Source organism: Charadrius vociferus, unplaced genomic scaffold (genome assembly GCF_000708025.1).
Source record: "Charadrius vociferus isolate BGI_N301 unplaced genomic scaffold, ASM70802v2 scaffold125, whole genome shotgun sequence".
Taxonomy (NCBI): domain Eukaryota; kingdom Metazoa; phylum Chordata; class Aves; order Charadriiformes; family Charadriidae; genus Charadrius; species Charadrius vociferus.
In genome coordinates, this window is record NW_009649036.1 from 1,138,722 (window position 1) to 1,159,159 (window position 20,438).

A 20,438-nucleotide genomic window follows, 5' to 3' on the forward strand; every position below is an offset into this window, starting at 1 on the left:
TCCTGCTGATTTATCTTTAGCCCTGGAATAGCATCATTGAGAAAGTCTGCCATTTCTGATGGTGGTCGCCTTTGAGTTGAAGTGTCACTTAAACGAAAACTGTCAAAAATATAGTTTGTGACTTTGGAAAATCTTCCCATCGTTACTGTGTATGGATCTCTCTTCAATTTCTGTGTTATAACAAGGAAAACAAGTAAAATACAAAAAACCTCAGATTATTTGGAATTCTTGGATTCAAAGAAAGCAAAACAACAGGAAGAGTACTTTAGGTACCAAAGTTACTGAAGTTTCATGGTTCTAGAGTTTCATATAGTACATTCATTACATAAGTAAAAAAAAAATCTTAAGTATTAAGATAATACTACTGATTGATGTGAAAGACTGGATAGCAGTGTGCTCAGTAAGCCTGACCTACATACAAAAGTGGACCAAATCTACTGTTTACTTTCCAGTGATTAATGCCACAAAACATCTTCCTTATACCTAGCTTCTCTACTTTCATGGAGAGAACACGTCTTGAATCATCATGTACCCTCTTAGGAATCTCACACAAAACTTGATTTGACAACCAAGTCCAGAAACTAATGTAATGCACTCACAAAGACTTTCTTTAAACAAACCAGTGGGTCAAAACTCTGGCCTCAATTAAGTCACTGGAAATTTTGCTGCTGACTTTCATGAGTCCACAAACCCCAACAAATGATATAGCAGTTTTAACATTAAAAAAAAAGCTTTTAGACAATGTCGTGCTCTTTGCTGCTGTATTTCCAGCATCCCTTCAAAACTGTCAGAAAATATGAAGGAAAAGAACATTTAGTCAAGGAAAATTTAGAAAATTCAAGTTAATACATTTTCATAACTCCTAAATATTTTTTTTCCTTCTTCCCCTTTCAGAAGTTATCTGTACCCAATGTACAGAATCACAGACAACACTAACTTGAATAGGTTTGAAATAGTACCACAGGGAAGTTAAGAAATTATTAGAACATAGAAAATAACTTAGAAGTAAGCGTACTTTCTACAGTAAGCATTTGTTTTAGGATACAATCAATGTTTCTACAATGGCAATCATTCAGGGAATATTTGTGTGACAGGGTAGGGTGGGGTTTTTTAATAAATGTCTTCAGAATAAAAAGTTCAAAGATAATACATACTTGTAATAAGCCATATGATGGTTCATCAAAGAGATTTTCAAAAGACTGAGACAGAGACTTGTTCTGAGAATTCACAAGAAGAATCCGTTTATCCTGTGGAGATCTGAAAAAAATTAAAAAGGGTTTCTATAAGTACCACCATTTCTTCCTGAAAATTTTTTTAGAACATTTACAGTTTTCCAAGTCACATTTCAGGTTTTGTGCACAGGAAACAGGTTTGATGCAAGATTACTCTTAGCTCTTGGCACAAGTTCACAAGCTAACACACTACAAAACAGGGCTTTCATTTTTCACAAGATTAGTCATCACCATATTAATTCTGAATTGTACGCTTTCATTCTTTGAAACATCATGATGCTTTTGAGAAATTTTTCTGGAAGATAACTTTTGCCACCCACACGTAAACAAAGTTTTTTTCAACTATAGTTTTCTACAGTTGGCAATGGAAAAAAAAAAAAAGAGATGACACAGGAAAGGAAATTGTGAGACACCGTCAGCCTCAACACACGTATGCTGAAACTCCTTTTAACATAATAGAGGATGTGAAAAGAGCCCATGTCACCATATACAGTCAAGGAATTCTTTCTACCAATTAGCAAATCTTACATTAAGACACCCTGTAAAACATTACATTAAGGAATACAAACTGCTTTTCGATGTATGAAAGGACATTAACAAATTTCTAACCAACAGTATTACAACAACTACGGTCAGAATAATTCTAAGATTCATACTGATAGGAGATTAAAAACCACCACAGCCATTCTACTGTGAAATAGAACCACCTCAGTACAGCCCTGCAAATGTGTTTCTGTGTAGACTCCAAAAGCTAAATGAACACAAACCCAATTTGGCCTAACTTACTGTGTTTGTACACTCTTCTTCTTCAATAACATTTGCTTCTCTGACAGACTTGCACAGGCAGATGAAAAAGATAACAAAGACAGTGGAACTGTGCTGCTCCTAGTATTTAATCTCTTCTTTTGCTCCCACACCCCCAGCCCCCCTCCTTCTCCCCTCCTCTGGCACAGACACCCCATCAATTCATTAACCAGCTCTCAAATTAATTTACAGCTCAATGTGTGACAGAAGAGAGAACACCTCAGAAGCCAGACTGACATTCAAGCCTCAGAGTTGGTAGCCAGGCAGAGGAAAGCCAAGCACTTTGCCATCTGACTCTAATCCATCACACAGACTTACATTTATAAAATACCTCTTTATTGCTCTCTCCCAAAGTTTAAATCCACTATTTCTAGTCTTTGAAAGAAAAATTACTTTTATTTTTATTAGTATCTGCATCATCTACCATGTTATTAAAGTCAAAGATAAGAACTTTAATAAGCCTTATCTCTCTCCCGTTCCAACAGGACAGGACACTGTTAACACTGACGGATATGAAATGCAACAAGAGATCTCATTTTGAGACAGCCAGACACCACAGTCATCGTTCTGAGGCAGCAACAGTTAATGAAGCTCAACTGGCTTTTGCTAAAAAGCAGCACAGGGGCAAAGGCTGAGTCATGTACTATGTTTTCCTTAACTAAAAGAACAAAAACTTTGTATCATACCTCCATTTTAATTAAACATTCTCTCTGGACAGCCAGTTGGGTATCAACAGCTCCTTGGCTAATGTTCAAAATAATTTTGTGAGCTAGACACTTTATTAAACACTTACTCATAATACTGTGAATTAGAAAGTGTCATCCATACATGCACTGTTTTGTCAATATTAGACTGGTGCCACCAAGCTAGGAAGCACACAATCTTTAAAGCAACAAATTACAAATGTTTTCAAGTTTAGTCACGTCACACACACTGATCTCACAGCAATGATGTGACATTTTATAAGGAATGGTGTTAGAGAATGGCAAAAATTTTTGAGGTAATAGGAACAGAGGAAGAAAATACCCATGACAGAAAGGTATTTTAGAGAAAAGCTAAACTTTCTGCCTTAACATCAATATCCATATATTATAAACTAGAATTTGGGATAACAAGTAATTATGATCCATATCCAACTAGAATTTGGGATAACAAGTAATTATGCTGAACAAGTATTTCCTTATGACATCCAGAAAGCTGAGTAAACATCTTTTCCTAGAAGAGGTTGTAAGCTTAGGTATACCATGTACTAAAGCATAAATAACCATTAGGAAACAACAGAAACATACAGAGACTGAAGCCTGCCATTTCCACAACTTATGTGGCATACTTGCGCTTTTTGCTTTCCTTAAAAAAAACAAACAAACAAAAACCCCACATCATAATTCATGACTAGACCACAGAAAAGAAATCTGGTGCTAGAAGCAGAACTTAACTGGAAGAGAGGAATCTAAGTAAGAAAACTAAAACTGGAAGTTCCTGCTCAGCTCAATGCCTAACTTCATTCAAATTTAATTTCCATAGCTGTCAGCTTTTTGCTTTAAAGTTCCCAAAGTATCTGCTGTTGCATTTATCAATGCTTAGAACTGTTCGAGGTGGCAATACTAAGCAGCTCAGCACATCCTGAATACTTGAGCATCACCTCAAGTCTTCCCAGTCTTATCTTAGCAGGGAACTCTGATAAGCGTTCCTGGACCCTCCAGCACACAGCTGCTGGGTCAGACTGCACAAACCCTACGCCACTGCCTTCTTTTAAAATCAGACACATGAGGACATAACTGCCTCTCTTCATACTCTTTCTTCACCACCTGACAGCTACTGTTTTGCACTGTCCCAAGAGGAATGTCCATATCTCATGGCAAGAGGCTACAAAGGACAAGAACTAAGAATCCACCACGTCAAACAAAGAATGGTAAGTGCCCACTCACTCACCGCAAACTATCTGAAAGAGACAGGGTTTGCAAGAGGACCCAAAATCACCACCCATTTCATTTTCATTCAGTGACTCAATAATAAGCATTAATTTTACATAGCAATGTGGAGTATAATTTTTTGCAGCACATGACTCAATGAAATTGGAAATAATGGCTGTTAATAACACAAACTGCCTAACATTACGTGCAAACAAACTGAGAACCAAACACTGGACAGAACCTAGACGTCTGACTTACAGCATCCAACTTCATAAAATGGTTGAAGGTATTCTGGTATGTTAGTTCAGATTCCTGGGGCTTTTTCTCTAAAATTTTCAACCATAAGGTCAAAAGATACAAAAAAACTTCCTGAATATGAAAAGACAAAACAACTTGTTTCATAGCAGAGCAGTATCTTCTTGTAAATATTTTATGCCTTTCAGCAAAAAATATTAAATATAAAATATGCTTAGTCTGTGTGTCTCAACATTAAATACATAGAACTCCACCAAAATTAATGCAACTGTAACTACAGATCTGTAGTTGCAGTACCACATTTTAATTATCAACTTTTCTGTTGCTCATTGCTTTCCGTGTGTGTGTGTATACACACACACACATATATTCAAATAAGCAGCATGAACTCATTAGTTCTAAATTGCTTTTGTTAAAGCCTCAAATGGACTAACTGGAAAAACAGCGTAAGAAAATCTTCATCTAAAATTTTAAAGTTTCTAGTTGATGGTTAATCACCAGAACAAAGTTTTGATTAAGTCAATGCAAATCAGTTTGCTACACTGTCAAATGCACTCACTAAGCCTACTGAGAACTTGGTCCTGTTTATTAAATACATTTTACAGGAATTCGAAAATTTGAAATACATTGCTGCAGTACACAGGCAATAGATTACACAGATAGGGTGTAAAGCTTTTAGTAACTCACCATGCAACACAGATGTTTTTCCAGTGTTTGATACAAAGGTTGCCTCAAAAACCTGCCCTAGCCTACCAGCAACTAGTCAGAAGATACCAACAAATAGGTGAACACAGAGCAGGATGCTTAAAAAGGAACAATTTCCTTGGGGAGAAGGGGAGCGACACAGGGGGATGGCGGGATGACAATATTACCCTGCGCCTGCAGAAGTAGTGAAATTAGGGAACAAAATTTAAGGAGGTTTAAGAAAAAACTCAAGGGGAACCTAGAAGAAAAAACTCAGCATTTAAGATGAAGTTGCCATCCAGTATTTCCCAATCTACAGTTGTACAAAGACTATTCTTACTTACACCTTTATCTCGTCCCCCTAATAGCCTCTTCCTTTGGTTTTCTTGAATTCTCCCCTTAAAAAGCTCACATACAACGCTACCGCCAGTACCATTTCACCAACTGGTCACACTGACCATGCTACATTCTCCAAGCAGTTGAAAACTTCTGGTTATCACCAGCTCCAACACCACATCTTGACACTGTCACTTGCCTTTCACAAATCAGTACAATGAATATACAACACTTATGTCCTATTGGCTGGCTCTCCAGCCCAACAGTATTACTCAGCAACAGCCCTCCCTACTTGTCAAAGGCAACTCTAACCTTGTTGATGCTACCAACAGGAGAAGAGCCCTCTATAAGGGTTCGCAGACATTTCACTATCCACTTTCAAATCTGTCATCAGAATATTATGTTGCAAGTGATGATAATAGAACACATTTGAAAAGAGAATTCCTGTTACAATGATGTTACACCCGTTACAGGTGTACCTGTTACACTTCATTGTTTCTTCATGCTCTACCTACTTTTATTTACCCTGTTGCCTTCTTAAATTATACTTATGCCTACATAGTGAGAGCAGAACATTTTATTTTCATTCTGCATTTATGCTGTGCCAATCAAGAAGGCTTTTATCCAAGCAAAAAACTTGGGAGGTAACACAATATAAATACACAACAAAACCCAAGTATTTAACACCATAATAGGGTCTAACTGTGTTTACATTCAGAAAGTTGATCTGAAAAGTAAAGACCAAGTGTAAAGCATTCCCCACAGCAACAAATTACAGGGCAACAGAATCCCAGAGGAAAACTTTTGTATACAAATTGATTTAGCTGACAGTACTGTAAGTTACCTCACACACTGATGTCAATACTCAGATATTTCACATAATGCAGAAGACCTCAAATTTTAACACAAATTATCCCATTTAATAGAAGTGGTTCATGAACAAGGATTTAACTTTATACTGAGAGTTTGAGACGCTTCTGTGCCCACTAGAGGGAGCTACTGAGGTATTACGGAGCTATTAACACTTCAACAGATTCTAAACTAGTTCAATAATCGATCCAACAATTTTAAAAATTCAGCCTTGTCCTGATTTGAGGTAAAACAGAACCAATTTTGGTCAGTAGCTTCGCTTCTTAGCTGGGCCTCTCTAACAACTGAAATTAACAGCATATTGTGCAGACAATGTTCACTCTCTCAGGGTGATAAGACCTATGTTTATAGCTGATGCCCAGGCATGGTATGCAGAGAGGACCTTGCTTATACATGTTGCCATAACACCCAAGGCCAACTAACTTTGTTATTTGCCCTGTTGGAGGGTCGGAAGCGGAAAAGCATAGCGGGGTCCCACCTGCAAGGAGGAGTGGACAGGACAGGTGACCCAAAACTGACCAACGAGGGTATTCCATCCCATCTGCCTCATGCTCAGTATAAAGGCTGACGGATCGAAAGCTCAGCTCTCTCCTCCTGCAATGGCCAACGTCTGAGGAGGACTCTGTTCATCTGCCTGCGATCCCGATCCTGAATGCAGATCCAGAATCCAGTTCCCGTCCGTCACTGAGTCCAGCCTGGGACTGCCCCAGTGCCAGCCGGTGTCGTGACTGTCATCTCGGGAGCTTGATACGGTTTTGTATATATTTCATTATTTCTTTTTTTATTTTATTATTAATATCTCATTAAAGTAGTTTAGTTCCTTCTAAACTCGTAAGTCTCTTTTTCCTCCTCTGCCCCTCTCTTTGAAGAGGGGTAGAGGAGAGCATCTGTCGGTCCCACCTGGGGTCCCCCAGGTCCCCAGTAGCCGATATGGCCTAAACCACAACAAGCCTACATTCCGAATGCATACATGAAATTACCATTTTGGTCACCTTGAAAATTGATTCTACTGATAAAAATGTGAAGAGAAAACACATCAGGAAGCATTAATCTGAAGTTCACTACAAAATTTAAAAAAAGTAAACCACTAATCGGTATTTAAAGCAGAACCGAGACTTGTCTGATACTTACTCATTCAGCACAACATGCTTTTCAAGGCATTTAATCAATAGCTTGCTATCTCCACGATGAAAGTGAAGAGCTGGAAGCTTCACGTCATCCTTCAGACAGAACACCACATAAGACCATCCCATGCCTTCTTTGTTTTGTTTGATTGATTTCAGATCTGTCAAACTGAACAGGAACGACCACTTGCTTTCTCCATTTGCATGAGTTGTAGCATCTTAAAAACAAAATTACCACATGATTTTAGTTTGACTTCCAGTGTTAGCAATTACAAATGCATCATATCTGTCACTGTTCCAAAAACCCAAACCCCAGCATTGGTTCTGATAATAAAGTGTGTACCTTAACTACTGTAACTGTTATTTCTGGATTTCTCTTTGTACCTTCTCTTCTTCTAAAGGCTTCTAAAATAACGAGCAAGTCCATCAGACTGCTTCCCTAAAGCTGTGCCTACAGTTTGTAAAAGTGATCTAGCAATTAAATGTACAACTGCTGTATCGAATTTCAGCAGCAAGCAGAATCCCACCATCATCTCCACCAGGAAGTACTAAAACTAAATGTGAGATACACTACAATACTGTATGCAATATATTGCACACAGTATTATCCACGTGTTGTAAGACTACTACCAAAGTAAGGGAGAAGGAATTGATAATCTCCCCACACATCCCTCTCTCCCATACTGTGCAAGCATGTGTACACTTTGTGCAAGACTGTACACACTTAAAGAGAAGGGATTAAATTTTACTTTACGAGAGGACAAAAAATTTCCAGCATGCTTGGAGGGAAATCTGGCAACCCCCCTGGCCTGCCCCCATCAAATTACAGCAACAACTGGAAATAAGCAAGACGTGGCGACAGGATAATCCAAGTCAGTAGTGCTCATGGACACTCACGTAGATGAAGATGTACTCTGATGCCTGAAGATGAAAAATCAATACAAACCAGTGATGTAATAGACCATCCTATGCCTGACAGAGGTGCTGGTTTTAGCTTTATATCGTGCCAGTGCTAAAAGCTCCTCTCAAACAGTATTCTAGGAGCAAGGACCGTGCTTTACCCAAAAAACCATTCATATCTCAAAGTTCAAACCCTGCACTCATACATAATATAGATGACATTTAAAACCATCACAGATATGGTGAAACAAGCACAATAGTTCCCAGTTATAGGCTGAGAAACAACATGGGGAAAACAAGTATTATAAAGAAAAATACTACTGGAGAATCAGATTAAAAAAAAAGAGTATTGAGAATCACTGTCCTTTCTCCCCCAGTCTTTTTTTTTTTTTTTTAAATGTATCTACTGAGACACTGTAACAAAAATGATGTAGCTATAAAATTATTTTGCTAAAGTAAAAAAGGCTATAAAGAAGACCCATGTACCACATAACGGCACATTCAATCTCCCCCTGCTGTTGCAGTAGAGAAAGGCACTCGAGTAGTAAACCACGTATTTTTTTCATTTTCCTTTCTGACACGACACCTAGTTCTAATTCCATTTGTTTGAAAGAATGCAAGATCCCACAGCAGATAAAACCACTACATCATCTAATGATCGTCACAGCAAGAAGTTAGATTTAACATTTATTTTCAATACAATTCTTTAGCAATTTAAAGAAAAAGTCAGATTGGAGGCAGATGGCAGCTATTCCATTGTGATTTTTCTTCCACACCCAGAGATTCAGCTCCTACCACAAACAACTCCCAGCTTTTCAATTCCTAATAAAATCCATTTTACTGTATGTAAAAGGCAATTCTTCAGTTACATGTTCACACAAAGAAAAAAACAAAACAAAAAACCCACAGTTATTTTTTAAGTACCTCCATTTGAATGAGGTTTCTTTTTAAAAGAGACTGTGGTGACCATGTCCCATTCTGCTTCATAACTACTTGGACGGTCTGCTCCTCGGGAACATTTTTCTTTAGGAGTTTGAGTCCACTCCACAACAGAACTAGAATCCTGAGGAAAAAAGAGTGACTATCAAAAAACAAGGTATGAAAGTTGAGCTAGTTTCTCAGGTTCAAGAAGAATAATCATCTTCATTTTCACAGATTAAAAGAATCTGTAGTATTAAAATTCTAAGAAACATGATACAGTTCAACCCAGGAAATTTTGACTTAAGACTAACAAAAGAGGTTTTACTTAATAAATTCAACATGGTACTAAAACATCTTAACCTCCCTTGCAGACTCTACCAACACAACAAGCTATTTATTTAAATGTAAAATGTAAATATTTCTTCTTTAGTCACATCCTTTTAATGTTGCTTAAACACCACATCCCACTGGATCTTGGAACCTCCATAGACTTCTGTATTTATTTTGCATTAGAACAGTACCTCTCTGTTTTGAGTCTAATTATGAAGAGTGAATCACCAGACTACAACATAGTAGATGCAGGGGGACTGGTGACCATGATACACTCATTTGGTGTTTCCTATTCATACAGATAGTCCCCTTCTATTTTACATATGAACCAAGGGGACACCTTATAGCAGCTTTCTGATATCTGAAGGGTGCCTACAAGAAAGCTGAAGAGGGACTTTTTACAAGGACATGTGGTGATAGGACAAGGGGAATGGCTTCAAACTGGAAGAAGGCAGATTTAGAATAGATATTAGGAAGAAATTTTTCACTCTGAGGGTGGTGAGGCACTGGATCAAATTGCCCAGGAAAGTTGTGGAGGCCCCATCCGTGGAGGTGTTCAAGACACTGGATGGGTCTTTAAGCAACCTGGTCTAGTGGGAGGTGTCCCTGCCCATGGCAGGGGGGTTGGAACTAGATGATCTTCAAGGTCCCTTCCAACCCAAACCGTTCTATGATTCAAGTAAAAACTAAATACAGTCACCTACACATGTATCCCAATAATCAGAACTGGGCTGCAGTCCACAAATATAATTCCTACATGTAGCTATTAATACCAATGATAATCACAAATATATTTGCTTCCAGTTACGAGATCATCTACACATAAGTTAACAGTAAATAAAATCTTTGAAGGAACAGAACGATGAACACTGATAACTAACAAACCTACCTTTCCAGCACAGAGGATATTAGAAGTATCCAAAGTATCATCCAGTGGTCTCCAATCTACTATTACTTCATTTTCCTACAATACAAAAAATCATAAAAAAATTCAATACTACACAACAAAGTACATACACCTATTTATTTATGGTACAATTATGGTGCAACTTACATGTATATACAAAATATTATGCAGATGATGTCAAACGTTATGTCATGTTTGTTCATTTATGAAATCCTATACTTTAAAAGACATTTAAGATTTGCCAAACGCATAAGGTCCTTCAACAAAAATATACAAAGTTTCCATAACTATCTTATGCAAATACCTTTTCTATGAGACGTAGTACTCCTCGTATTAAGCTGTCCTGGTCATCATTTTTTCCGCAGGATGAATGAATGAAAACTCCTTCTTGCTCATATACAACCTGTAACAAAGTGGGTAATGAAATAAAAAACACGATTTTAAAATTGTTTCTCTCTCCTGCGGTACTCATTACCATTTTAACTCAACTACGTAAGTTGAAGCGAGCACCTTTAGCCTGTTAGGGGTTTTGTTACCCTTCCTTCCTCCCCACCCCCAAGATCTGAGTCTTCCACTTACTTAAATCAAGAAACAACGGAAAATGAAGCTTGTTAAATTTACTCTCTAAGTAATATACCAACTATTATTACTCCACCAGTAAATCAAAAAATGTATTCAATACCTAGTATTTTTTACATAAGCAGGCAGAGATTCATATGGAAATACTACACAACTTTTAAAGCATTAAAGAACTTTCTCACAGTCTGCCTTTCCCCCACTAGCCATTTAAGCATGTTGAAATTATAACCTTCATCTAAATTAAAAATGGACAGTCTAGTACACAAAATTGAACTCCAACGAAATTGCAGCCTTAGATTAAATGATGACCCAATCCTACACTCAGGGTGAATGGTAAAGGTTCCACTTCAAAGGTATAATATGTGACAGTCAGGTAAGAGAGGCTTGTGGTAGTACACACTGCCAATGTAACTTTTGCATTTAAGCATTCAGAAAACTGTTCACAGTATTCTGCTCATAAAAAAAAAAAAAAAAAGAAAATCGGAGAATTCTTGGCTGTCAAAATTCAACAGGCTCTACAAAGCTACATGCTATACATACTCGTAAAAGCTCTGTAAACAATGCAAATGGATTCTGTTTAAAACAACCCTCTAGAAGAAGAGTGAAAAGTCCCTAATATACCAATTTTGTGAAAGTGAAATACATCAAATAGTAACAGTAATTTTTTTATAACCATGTTAATTTTCAAACCAAGCTGTGAACACTGCCTTAAGAAATATGTATTTTTAAAGGTAAAACCTAATCATTCTTAACTAATCAGAGATATACTGATATTTCAGTACTGAAGAAATATAATATCTCTTTTTCTCAGCTTACTCGTTTGTCAGATTTTTAAAATCATCACATCTGCAGTCAGGTCAGTAAACTAAAAGTTTAGGTGCGTAAGCCTAACTAGCCAGACAAGAATACAGAGCTCAAAAACAGCAATAAAATTCAGTTAACTTGTCCCTTCTGTTGTAGATTTACTTCTTAAATTTCTCTTCACTTTACACAAGCAAGAAATTTCTGAAGTGTCCTGTCTGATCACAGAAATATCATTTGGAAGAGACCTCTAGAGGTCAGTTAGTATAATCTCCCTCTTGAAGGATTATTAACATCAAGTTGCCTTTCAAGTATTCCTTCCTCTTCTCTATTACAGCTTTTTCTCTTTTCTATCAAAAAAGATCCTCCCTCTATTTCTACCAAATACCTGTTTTTAAATTCAGTCCCTGGTTAAACAAGACAGCTTTAGAATTTGGACTTTACCTTCTAGCTAGTTGAACCTGATCTATCACCACAACTAGTCATAAGTATGAACCGAAGTGAACAATCACTGGGACAGCTGTTCCAGAAAAAAAAATATTTGTATCACAGTGATACCTGCAGAAGTGGATTTATTCCAATAATGTTGGTCAGTATCACAAAGTATACCTTCTCCCTCTATAGGGTATGCAAATAATTGCTTTTATTATTTCCCATCTATTAATCTCTCAGAAAGACAAACATTTCCTTTCACAGGAAAAGAAAATGTATTCCCAATGCCACAGTTGTCACACAACTGAAAAATTCTACATTGCTCCTCATAACAGTTCCAGCTCCCTGTCCCGTGCTCCACTCAAACAAGCAATGAAACCAAAGCAGCGAGAACACGCTCAGAAGTTTTGAGGGTATCTGTAAAACAAAGGACTTATCACAGTGCCGCTTATTTTCCTCCTACTGTTCCTCAAGAGAAAAACTTCTCAAAGTTCGAAAAGCCAGAAGGCCAAGCTATTGCGACTTATTCTTATCCAATAACAGGTGCAATCTTGTATTTTTTTTTTCAACTGTTATCAAGTATTTAATATTAAAAAATTGCACTTTAAAGCTCAGTTATGTCATTGAAGAAAAAAGCTGTGTCACACATATATGTGAATCTAGAAGATGCAATAAACTAGTTTGAAGAAAGGTATGGCATTCATCTTACAAAACATTATCTAGGAAGTGCTTTAACAGCTTAATCCACTGCAAAACATTTTGGAAGTTACCATCTGTGAATTATCTGAAATACTGAGCTGCTCTGTTTAGCAATACTTTGTAAGATAACTACAAAACTGAATTTGAATAAGCTGATTTTGAGAATATGGTGTTATAGCGGTAGCACCTGAAGATTAACTACACTGGGCGGCTGTATTTCACACAATGTTCCTCGCATGCTGAAAATTCAAAAATGCTACTAAGTATTCTTACAGTAGCTTTTTGTTTTCTGGTATTACAGCACTGGCAAGCTATTAATCAATTCAAAGAGGGAAAGTAATGTTAAATTACACATACTAGTAATAAGTACTAAGGAAAGTATCAAGTTGAAAGATAGTATACCAATAGTTAGATTTGAATTAAAAAAAAACCCAAACCATCCATCAGTAAAGAACTGCTATAACACTGTGCAGCTCAACCCCGCACACCATGTGGCTCCCACAGGTATTTGCTCCGTGCCTCCACAGCCCAACAAGCATGCAAACGTCTGGTCCATCAGCACACATGGACTTCTTAAGCAGCCAGGAAAACAGACATTTCAAAACCAGGCAATAGCAGCATACACTGCCACTTGCCTAAACAGCAGGTTACAGCAGAACACATCAGATGAGTATCTTGAAAAAAGATAGGGAGGAACAGACAGCAAATGTTGGAAGACCATCAGAAGCATCACTAAAATAGCAAGGACTTGCGTAAGGTGTGCACGCAAAATCTGTGTAGTGAGATCCTGGTACATACGGAGACGGCAGAAGTAACTAGATATAAGCAGGGTAGGGTAATGAGCCCGTTGCCCCCATATTAGCAGTTAAAGTAACTACAACCACCCAAACTCTACCAAAACCTGACAGTATTACCTGTCAACACCCTCCTGCATAGGAAAGCAACCCAATCTTCTTTAAATCCTGATAACTTTTTGGCTTCAGTGACAGAGGTGCATGATCTAGAAAGCCTCATTATCCACTGTGTAAAAGAATTCAAGAGTTTTAAGAATGTGATCTGCTCAGTTAGTTGATTATGTTTCTTCTATTACAAGACAGAAAAGCAAGCTACTGGCTCATCTTGTTTTTGTACTATTCATTATTTTACATATTTCATCATAGTCTCTTTTTCAAAGGTCAAAAGTAGGTGGAGTCAAGGTCAATCCGTCATTTTCTTTTCATATGATTACAGTCATCACTCTTCCTCTAAGTCTACAAAATATTAATAAGCCCATCATGAAAAAAAGCTAAGTTCATTTTAATAAGCATACACCACAGGTGACTAGATAAGTCGACACGTCTCTAGGATTTTAATCAAAACCCAATGGTATTCCTCACGCCAATATTACAGCCCTTCCACCCAGTAAGAAACCCATGGTCTGCACAGTCAACCTATTGGTCATGGAAACAGAACCCCAGGGAAGAAACACATCATATGTTGCTTAGCTGCTTGAGGCCAAAAAAGCTGTCCAGCCATGAAAGGCCTAACTACAGATTTAAACAACGGTAGTTCTGTTTTCTTCCATTTCTATCTGCAAACATTTGTTGAACTTCCCAGAGATGCAAGTTCCTCAGGTTTAAATGTTATTACATGCATGAAAGCCAGACCCTGATAGTCCCACAACAAAAAAACACAAATGAAAAAAGAAGTGTTTTTCAAAAGTACATACAACACAACCAAAGCAAATGAAGACGTAATGTGACAGGAACTAAACAACTTTGAAAAATACTTGATTTCAAACAAATTTTCATTCAGTCTTGAAGCTGTACTTATATCAGAATTACTCAAAGGGTTTCAGATATCTTACTAGCTCAGAGCTCATTCTATACAAAACAGTTTCCAGATTTATCCACCTATGGTATCCTTAAGATTCTTGAATGCTTCAAATCACAAGCATGACTACTTAAGGAAACTTATCACTATAAAAGCACTCGGTTGACAATTTTTTTCTACAAAAAATGATGGAGAAAGTAGGAAAAAAATAAGTTTGTATGATTTAAGTATTACTTTTTAACAATCTCAAAATTTCAAGTTCGAAATAACATGTACCTGAGAAGCTCATGTTCATATGTCTTTCCTGCTTGTCAAGCAAGTCCATGCTTGTAGTCTGCAAGCATGACTTACACTACATTCATTTTTCCAGTTCTACAGAATGAAAATTAGACCCATTGCCTATTTGATTTAGAATCCTACCAAAAGCTAAGAATTTATTCAAGTTTACAAACGCTGCTAAGCCACTTTGACTTGTTTTTTCTTTCTTTCCATAGGTGCTACGGAAGTTAAAGGCAAATTCACAATTCATTCTAGTCAGTCACTAAAAGTGCTGTGCTGCACAGACACCACAACTATTCCATCTCATATACTAATGGAGGGTCTGTATAAACAGGGAACCACAGCACAAAATTCAGGAAAGCTACACAAAGGAATAGTTGTCTAACCACCTACTATAAAAAACAGAGTGAAATAGCAGGATGTAGACTTAGTTTACATGTCATGGCATATGCTAGTTAAGGCATCGGAAAACTGTTCAAGTATTTATATTCCACGTCCAGCAGAAAATAACTTTCTAAAGAACCACTGTTGTCCAAGTAACATTTTCTGAGAAATAAATGGTATCATTCTTAATACTGTAAGGACACAGCATGGGTGATTCATATCTCCAGCTTATTACGCTGTTTACAATGAGCAGTCAATAGGCAATGTTTGTAGCTTTTTGTTGCCAGGGACACACACAGCATACCACATCGACAATTACAATACATGCCCGAACACAAGCAAAGTTTTGGGATTAAATGCCTGCCACCTGATGGCAATTTACAGCCCTCTGCTACCAGCTAGTGAGAGATGACAACGCAGCATCCAAAGACAATGAGGTATAAGCAACAAAAAAGGGAGAGCTAGGACCTGAGGCTACCATGGTACAGGGTGGTCCTGCCCTCCTCACCCAAGTATTTCCCACTCTGCCTGTGCTGGGCACCTAAGTACCAGCTGAAGTCACGTGCACTGATCATTCATACCTCATACTCTTGCTCTTACCCCTGTCACACACCCAACAACCTGCCAAATGCAGGACATTTGAGAGAATGGAGAAGCACTGCAACTGTCCCAGCTGGTTAGCTAGTCCCATCATTCAGACACTTCATGCTCTCTCCCCATGTTCTTACCCAACTCACTGTCCTTTTCTGCCATGGAGCACAGCGCAGGGCCAGCATCGCTCTGCCAAGATGCCATCCAGCTTGCAGCACTTATACAGTGAATCAGCTACTGCTCTGGGGTCATTAAGTAATTACGGCACTGTTCAAATTCTGATTCTAACAACTTTTCAATAGCAGTTACTTCATTTTTCCCTTGCATTAGAAAATCAGGTAAAGGACGTCACTGTGGATTCAACAGTTGAAGCAGCAAGCAGGTGTGCTCATAAGTGACTGAGTAAGAAAGTCTGAATGCTCCACAGACTACAAATTAAGGAAAAATGGGTCTGTCTGCAAACATTAACAACAGATATAGCAGCTGTACAGCATCTTATTTTCTGATTCTGACAGAAGGTAAACGGAACAAGACGCAAAACGGTAAGGAAACGACTATAGGCCAATAAAATAAATTGAATTTAAGCAATCGTTGTCCTGAGACCTTACATCCACAAAAGAAAGTACATCAGTTTAGAACTGTGCTTTAAAGTTAGAAGAAACATAACTCAATTTAAAAATCTGAATTATATTGCTTTAATTTCCATCTCCCTCTTTGCAATAGCTGAGGTTTCCCCACAGCTTATTCACACATCTACTGCTAAACTGTGACTGAGCACATCAAGGTACCTACCATAACAATAGTCTGCTTTGAATGACCAGATACCAGCACATTTGAGTGCTCTGCAAAGCATCAAGCTAACATTACTTGACAAACACGATCTTCTGCTCCACAGAAGATATCCTACAACTTCTGGCACGTGAATTTTAATAAAAGTATAAAGCCATACCTTTTGTTTGCTGAGCCTATGGCTCAACCTTTTTCTTAAGACAGTAAAATTTCAGTCCCTGCTAGTCTTAAAAGACTAGAAGTCTTACAAACATTAAGTTTCTAAGCGGGGGAAAATTTATTGTTCGTGTTGTGACAAATACAAGAAAGCTCGCAACATTGGGAACCACATATCATAAGAAAGGTTTCCTGCTTGACAACAGTAAGTTTTTCAAGTTCTGCCTTAGGGGCACTGAAGATTTCTTGAACCATAAAGCATTTCTGCTACTTATACAGCAACAGTGGGATATCAGTGAAAATACAACTCTCTTCAGGGCACCGAAAGCAAGAGCTTTAGGTGGTAACATGCTATTTCTGCTGTGAACACTTCTGCAAGAGAAATCTAATGAACACAAAACAGAAAGAATATATGGAAATTTCAGAATTATCAGTGAACTGCTTTGCATTTAAGCATAATGAAACCTTAACTAAATTCAAAAGAGGCAAAGACAGGTAAAAGCCTCTGTTCACAAAGAAAACCTATGAAGTACAATATATTCAGAAAGGATTATGATTCTGTATATAGTAAATGATAAAGGCTGAAGAAGTTATAATGAAGATTTTAAATCAAGTGCTTAATAAAATGGCACAACAATGCATAGTATAGGAGTATCTGTGCCCTCAAATTTAACTAGTAGTAGGTGCAGCAAGACATTACGTACAGCACAGAAAATATATATATCTAAATTAATCCACTATATCTGTGCCAACAAACTACTGGAATGATGCAAAGCCAATTTTAACAGACTATTTTAAATCCCTTTGCTTGTCCTGGCTACAAAAATAAACCCCTCAACAACAAACACACACCCTACCCCCCAACATTACAGCACTTACAACATGGTTTAGTAGTAGCTACAGTGTTACTCAAACACTTCCAGTTGCTAAACTGGCCAAACATCTGAACTTAGACCTGAAGCTCAGATGTCTGGCCAGTTAAAGCTCTGAAGCTTTAACTTCAAGAGCAAGGGCACCAGCAAGTGAAAAATAACTTCTCTGACAGCCTATGTGCCAATCAGTAATTTGAGAAAGATCTAACAGTCCATGTGCTGAAGATACTCTGAACTCCAAGAGCATAAAACAAAAATCATTACTGTCTTTAGACCTGCTGTAATAATAGCTGATATACCAAGAGACTAAAATTGAAGTTTTTACTTCTCCCCATACACGACTTCTTATCTCGTTTTCTGTTATAATGGTGAGTCCAAAGGCAACTTCTTATCTCATTTTCTGACATGGTTTTCTGTTATAATGGTGAGTCCAAAGTCGGTTCTCTGAAATAAGGAAAGCAAACTGCTATTTGTTAAGCAACAAAAGGAGAGAAAATATACCTGCTTTCATGCATAAATTTAAAAGCACTGAAAACAAAACACCTTATTGTCAAGTTACTTGCAGAAAAAAATGGCAACTCTATGAAAGGACGAAACACTGAAGCTCACACTTTTCTAGTGCAGATGGTCATTAATAAAGAATAAGTCAAGACTCCAGAACTCAACTTAAGTTTTCTGGAACAGAGTTAACCATATAGAGAAAAACACTGAAAAGAACCTTCCAGGATATGAAACTAAGAAAAAGATAAATAGGACAAAAATCCAAGTAAAGTAGTATATACAGTTACACGAGGTAGCCAAATTTATAATTCATATCCCACTAATGTATGGAGGAGAAACCAGAAACAGTATGAAATAGCTAAGCTGTGAGTCCACTGGTATTAACGACGTCTTGGAAATAAATTAAAAAAAAAAAAAAGGTGACAGAGAAGGGGAAGGCAAACAGGGTAAAAATACAGTAGAAACCACAACCTTATATGGTTTGCTGAAACAAGATTTCATGAAAGTTGAGACAATGCAGGCTAACCCAGCTGCTTAATATATTGCCATGTGCATTCCATGGGAATTACTTTGTGTAATATTTTGCAGAAAAGAACGTATGCATTAAAATACATTACTTACATGTGATAAGATCTGCCAAGTGAGACTAAAGCACCCCACAAACTAACGCCTACTACTCTCTGAGAAACACTCTACCACCTGAAACACCTCATTACAACACTGCACAGCTAGAAAGAAAAGTGCAATTAATTGAGGACACCCATAGCTTGGAAAAACACCAAAATGCCTTAACTGAGAATGTTGGGTCTCTACCAACTTACACTGTGTTTATTCTACCTGGAGTGAAATTTCACTAGTTTGTGAGCCCTTCTAAAATCCTGCTGCCATCTAAAGGAACAATTTGTGATCCAATGTGCTCCCTAGACCAATAGAAAACCAACCCAACTAAAAATAAGCACACACAGTTTTTTGCAGTATTTCAGCTTGCTAAATCAAATCACTGAGAGATCAAACGAGTACAGTATCCAAGCAAGCAGAAGTGCAACACACAGGTGGGGAGATCTAGAGAAGGATGGAACTGCTCCTACTGAGAGTACTGAAGCTTCAAACCAGCCCAGCCACTTCATGAAGTTTGAGAAAACACAACTACCACTTTTTTCTCTGTATCAAAAGACATGGCAAAGAATGTTATTGAATTAGAAGTTGCATTAACAAGTTGCATTAGTATTGTGGATGTGGAATAAATGAAATGGAGTTTTGCAACATCTTAGAGATTTAGTCTCAAGCTAACAGACTTTTTTTTTTTTTAAAGGAACAATGAATACATAGCAAATTTACAAACAACTAATCCACAACAGTTTCAGCCTCTCATGTAAACTATGATAATATAGCTACTTTCAGGAAAAATTTCCTGAAGAAGATCCTGATATAAACCCATGTGGGAAAAAAAAAAAAACACTGCAAAATGAAAATATTTACAATCATCCAATAAACTGCTGGAATGAGCTTAAAATGGACAAAACCAGAAGAGTAACTTTTCTCTGTATACATGAAAACTGGATGTGCATAGCTAGAAACAGATGGGAGGACAGTTCACACATCCAGTTTTCATGTATGTTATCTTTACATTTACAGCACCTAACAGCAATAAAGAACATCTTTAAGTTGTAACAACTCCAGCTAAACAAATTTCCTGCTCCACCAGTTCTGATTGAAACAGATATGGTAAACTGGCACAAGTGAGATCTCTACTGAATTTTCCTGCTAGCTAAATGCACCCCTCAGCTGAAACAGTCATTTGCTGCCATATGCTGGAAACGTGAAACTGAAGACTATCACTTTCTAACCCTGGCTACATACAGTCAGACACTACACTGAGATTTTAAATCCTAGATAAAGGGTCCACGTGTTCAGGAACCCGGCACGGTGAAGTAACACTTTTAGAAAACGGAGTAATGGAATAAAAATATTTCTACAATAAAGCCATACGGACACAACTCGGGTCTGTTGGTGGGGGAGGAGGGAGGCAGAGATGGTTCCCAAGATCTTCCCTCCTGTGACCTCAAGCCAGGACAGACATTTGAATCCTTGTCAAGCGCTACTGTTTCATTCGGGAACACTCCACAAGGTTCGGCGGCATGTAAAAATCTTTACGTTACCGAATGATCCGACTGACAAGGCTTTGTACCCGCCCCGGGGCAGCCACCCGCGTGCCACCAGCAGAAAGGCCAGTAACGTCTACGAGCCCCTCAGGGACAGGCGGCCAC

The 20,438-nt window shown here is 37.7% G+C and overlaps 1 protein-coding gene across 1 annotated transcript in view; it reads right to left on the reverse strand.

Annotated features, from left to right (window-relative positions):
• The window catches only part of TBC1D15 (TBC1 domain family, member 15), a 48,809-nt gene that overhangs the window by 17,223 nt on the left and 11,148 nt on the right, over window positions 1-20,438 (reverse strand). Inside the window, exons 3-8 of the mRNA XM_009887825.1 lie at window positions 10,581-10,679; window positions 10,259-10,333; window positions 9,043-9,181; window positions 7,226-7,436; window positions 1,155-1,257; window positions 1-170 (exon numbers count right to left, since the gene is read on the reverse strand). The exon at window positions 1-170 is cut by the window's left edge and continues 52 nt beyond it. Of these exons, the coding sequence (XP_009886127.1) occupies window positions 1-170; window positions 1,155-1,257; window positions 7,226-7,436; window positions 9,043-9,181; window positions 10,259-10,333; window positions 10,581-10,679 (797 nt within the window). The remainder of the gene's footprint in view (window positions 171-1,154; window positions 1,258-7,225; window positions 7,437-9,042; window positions 9,182-10,258; window positions 10,334-10,580; window positions 10,680-20,438) is intronic.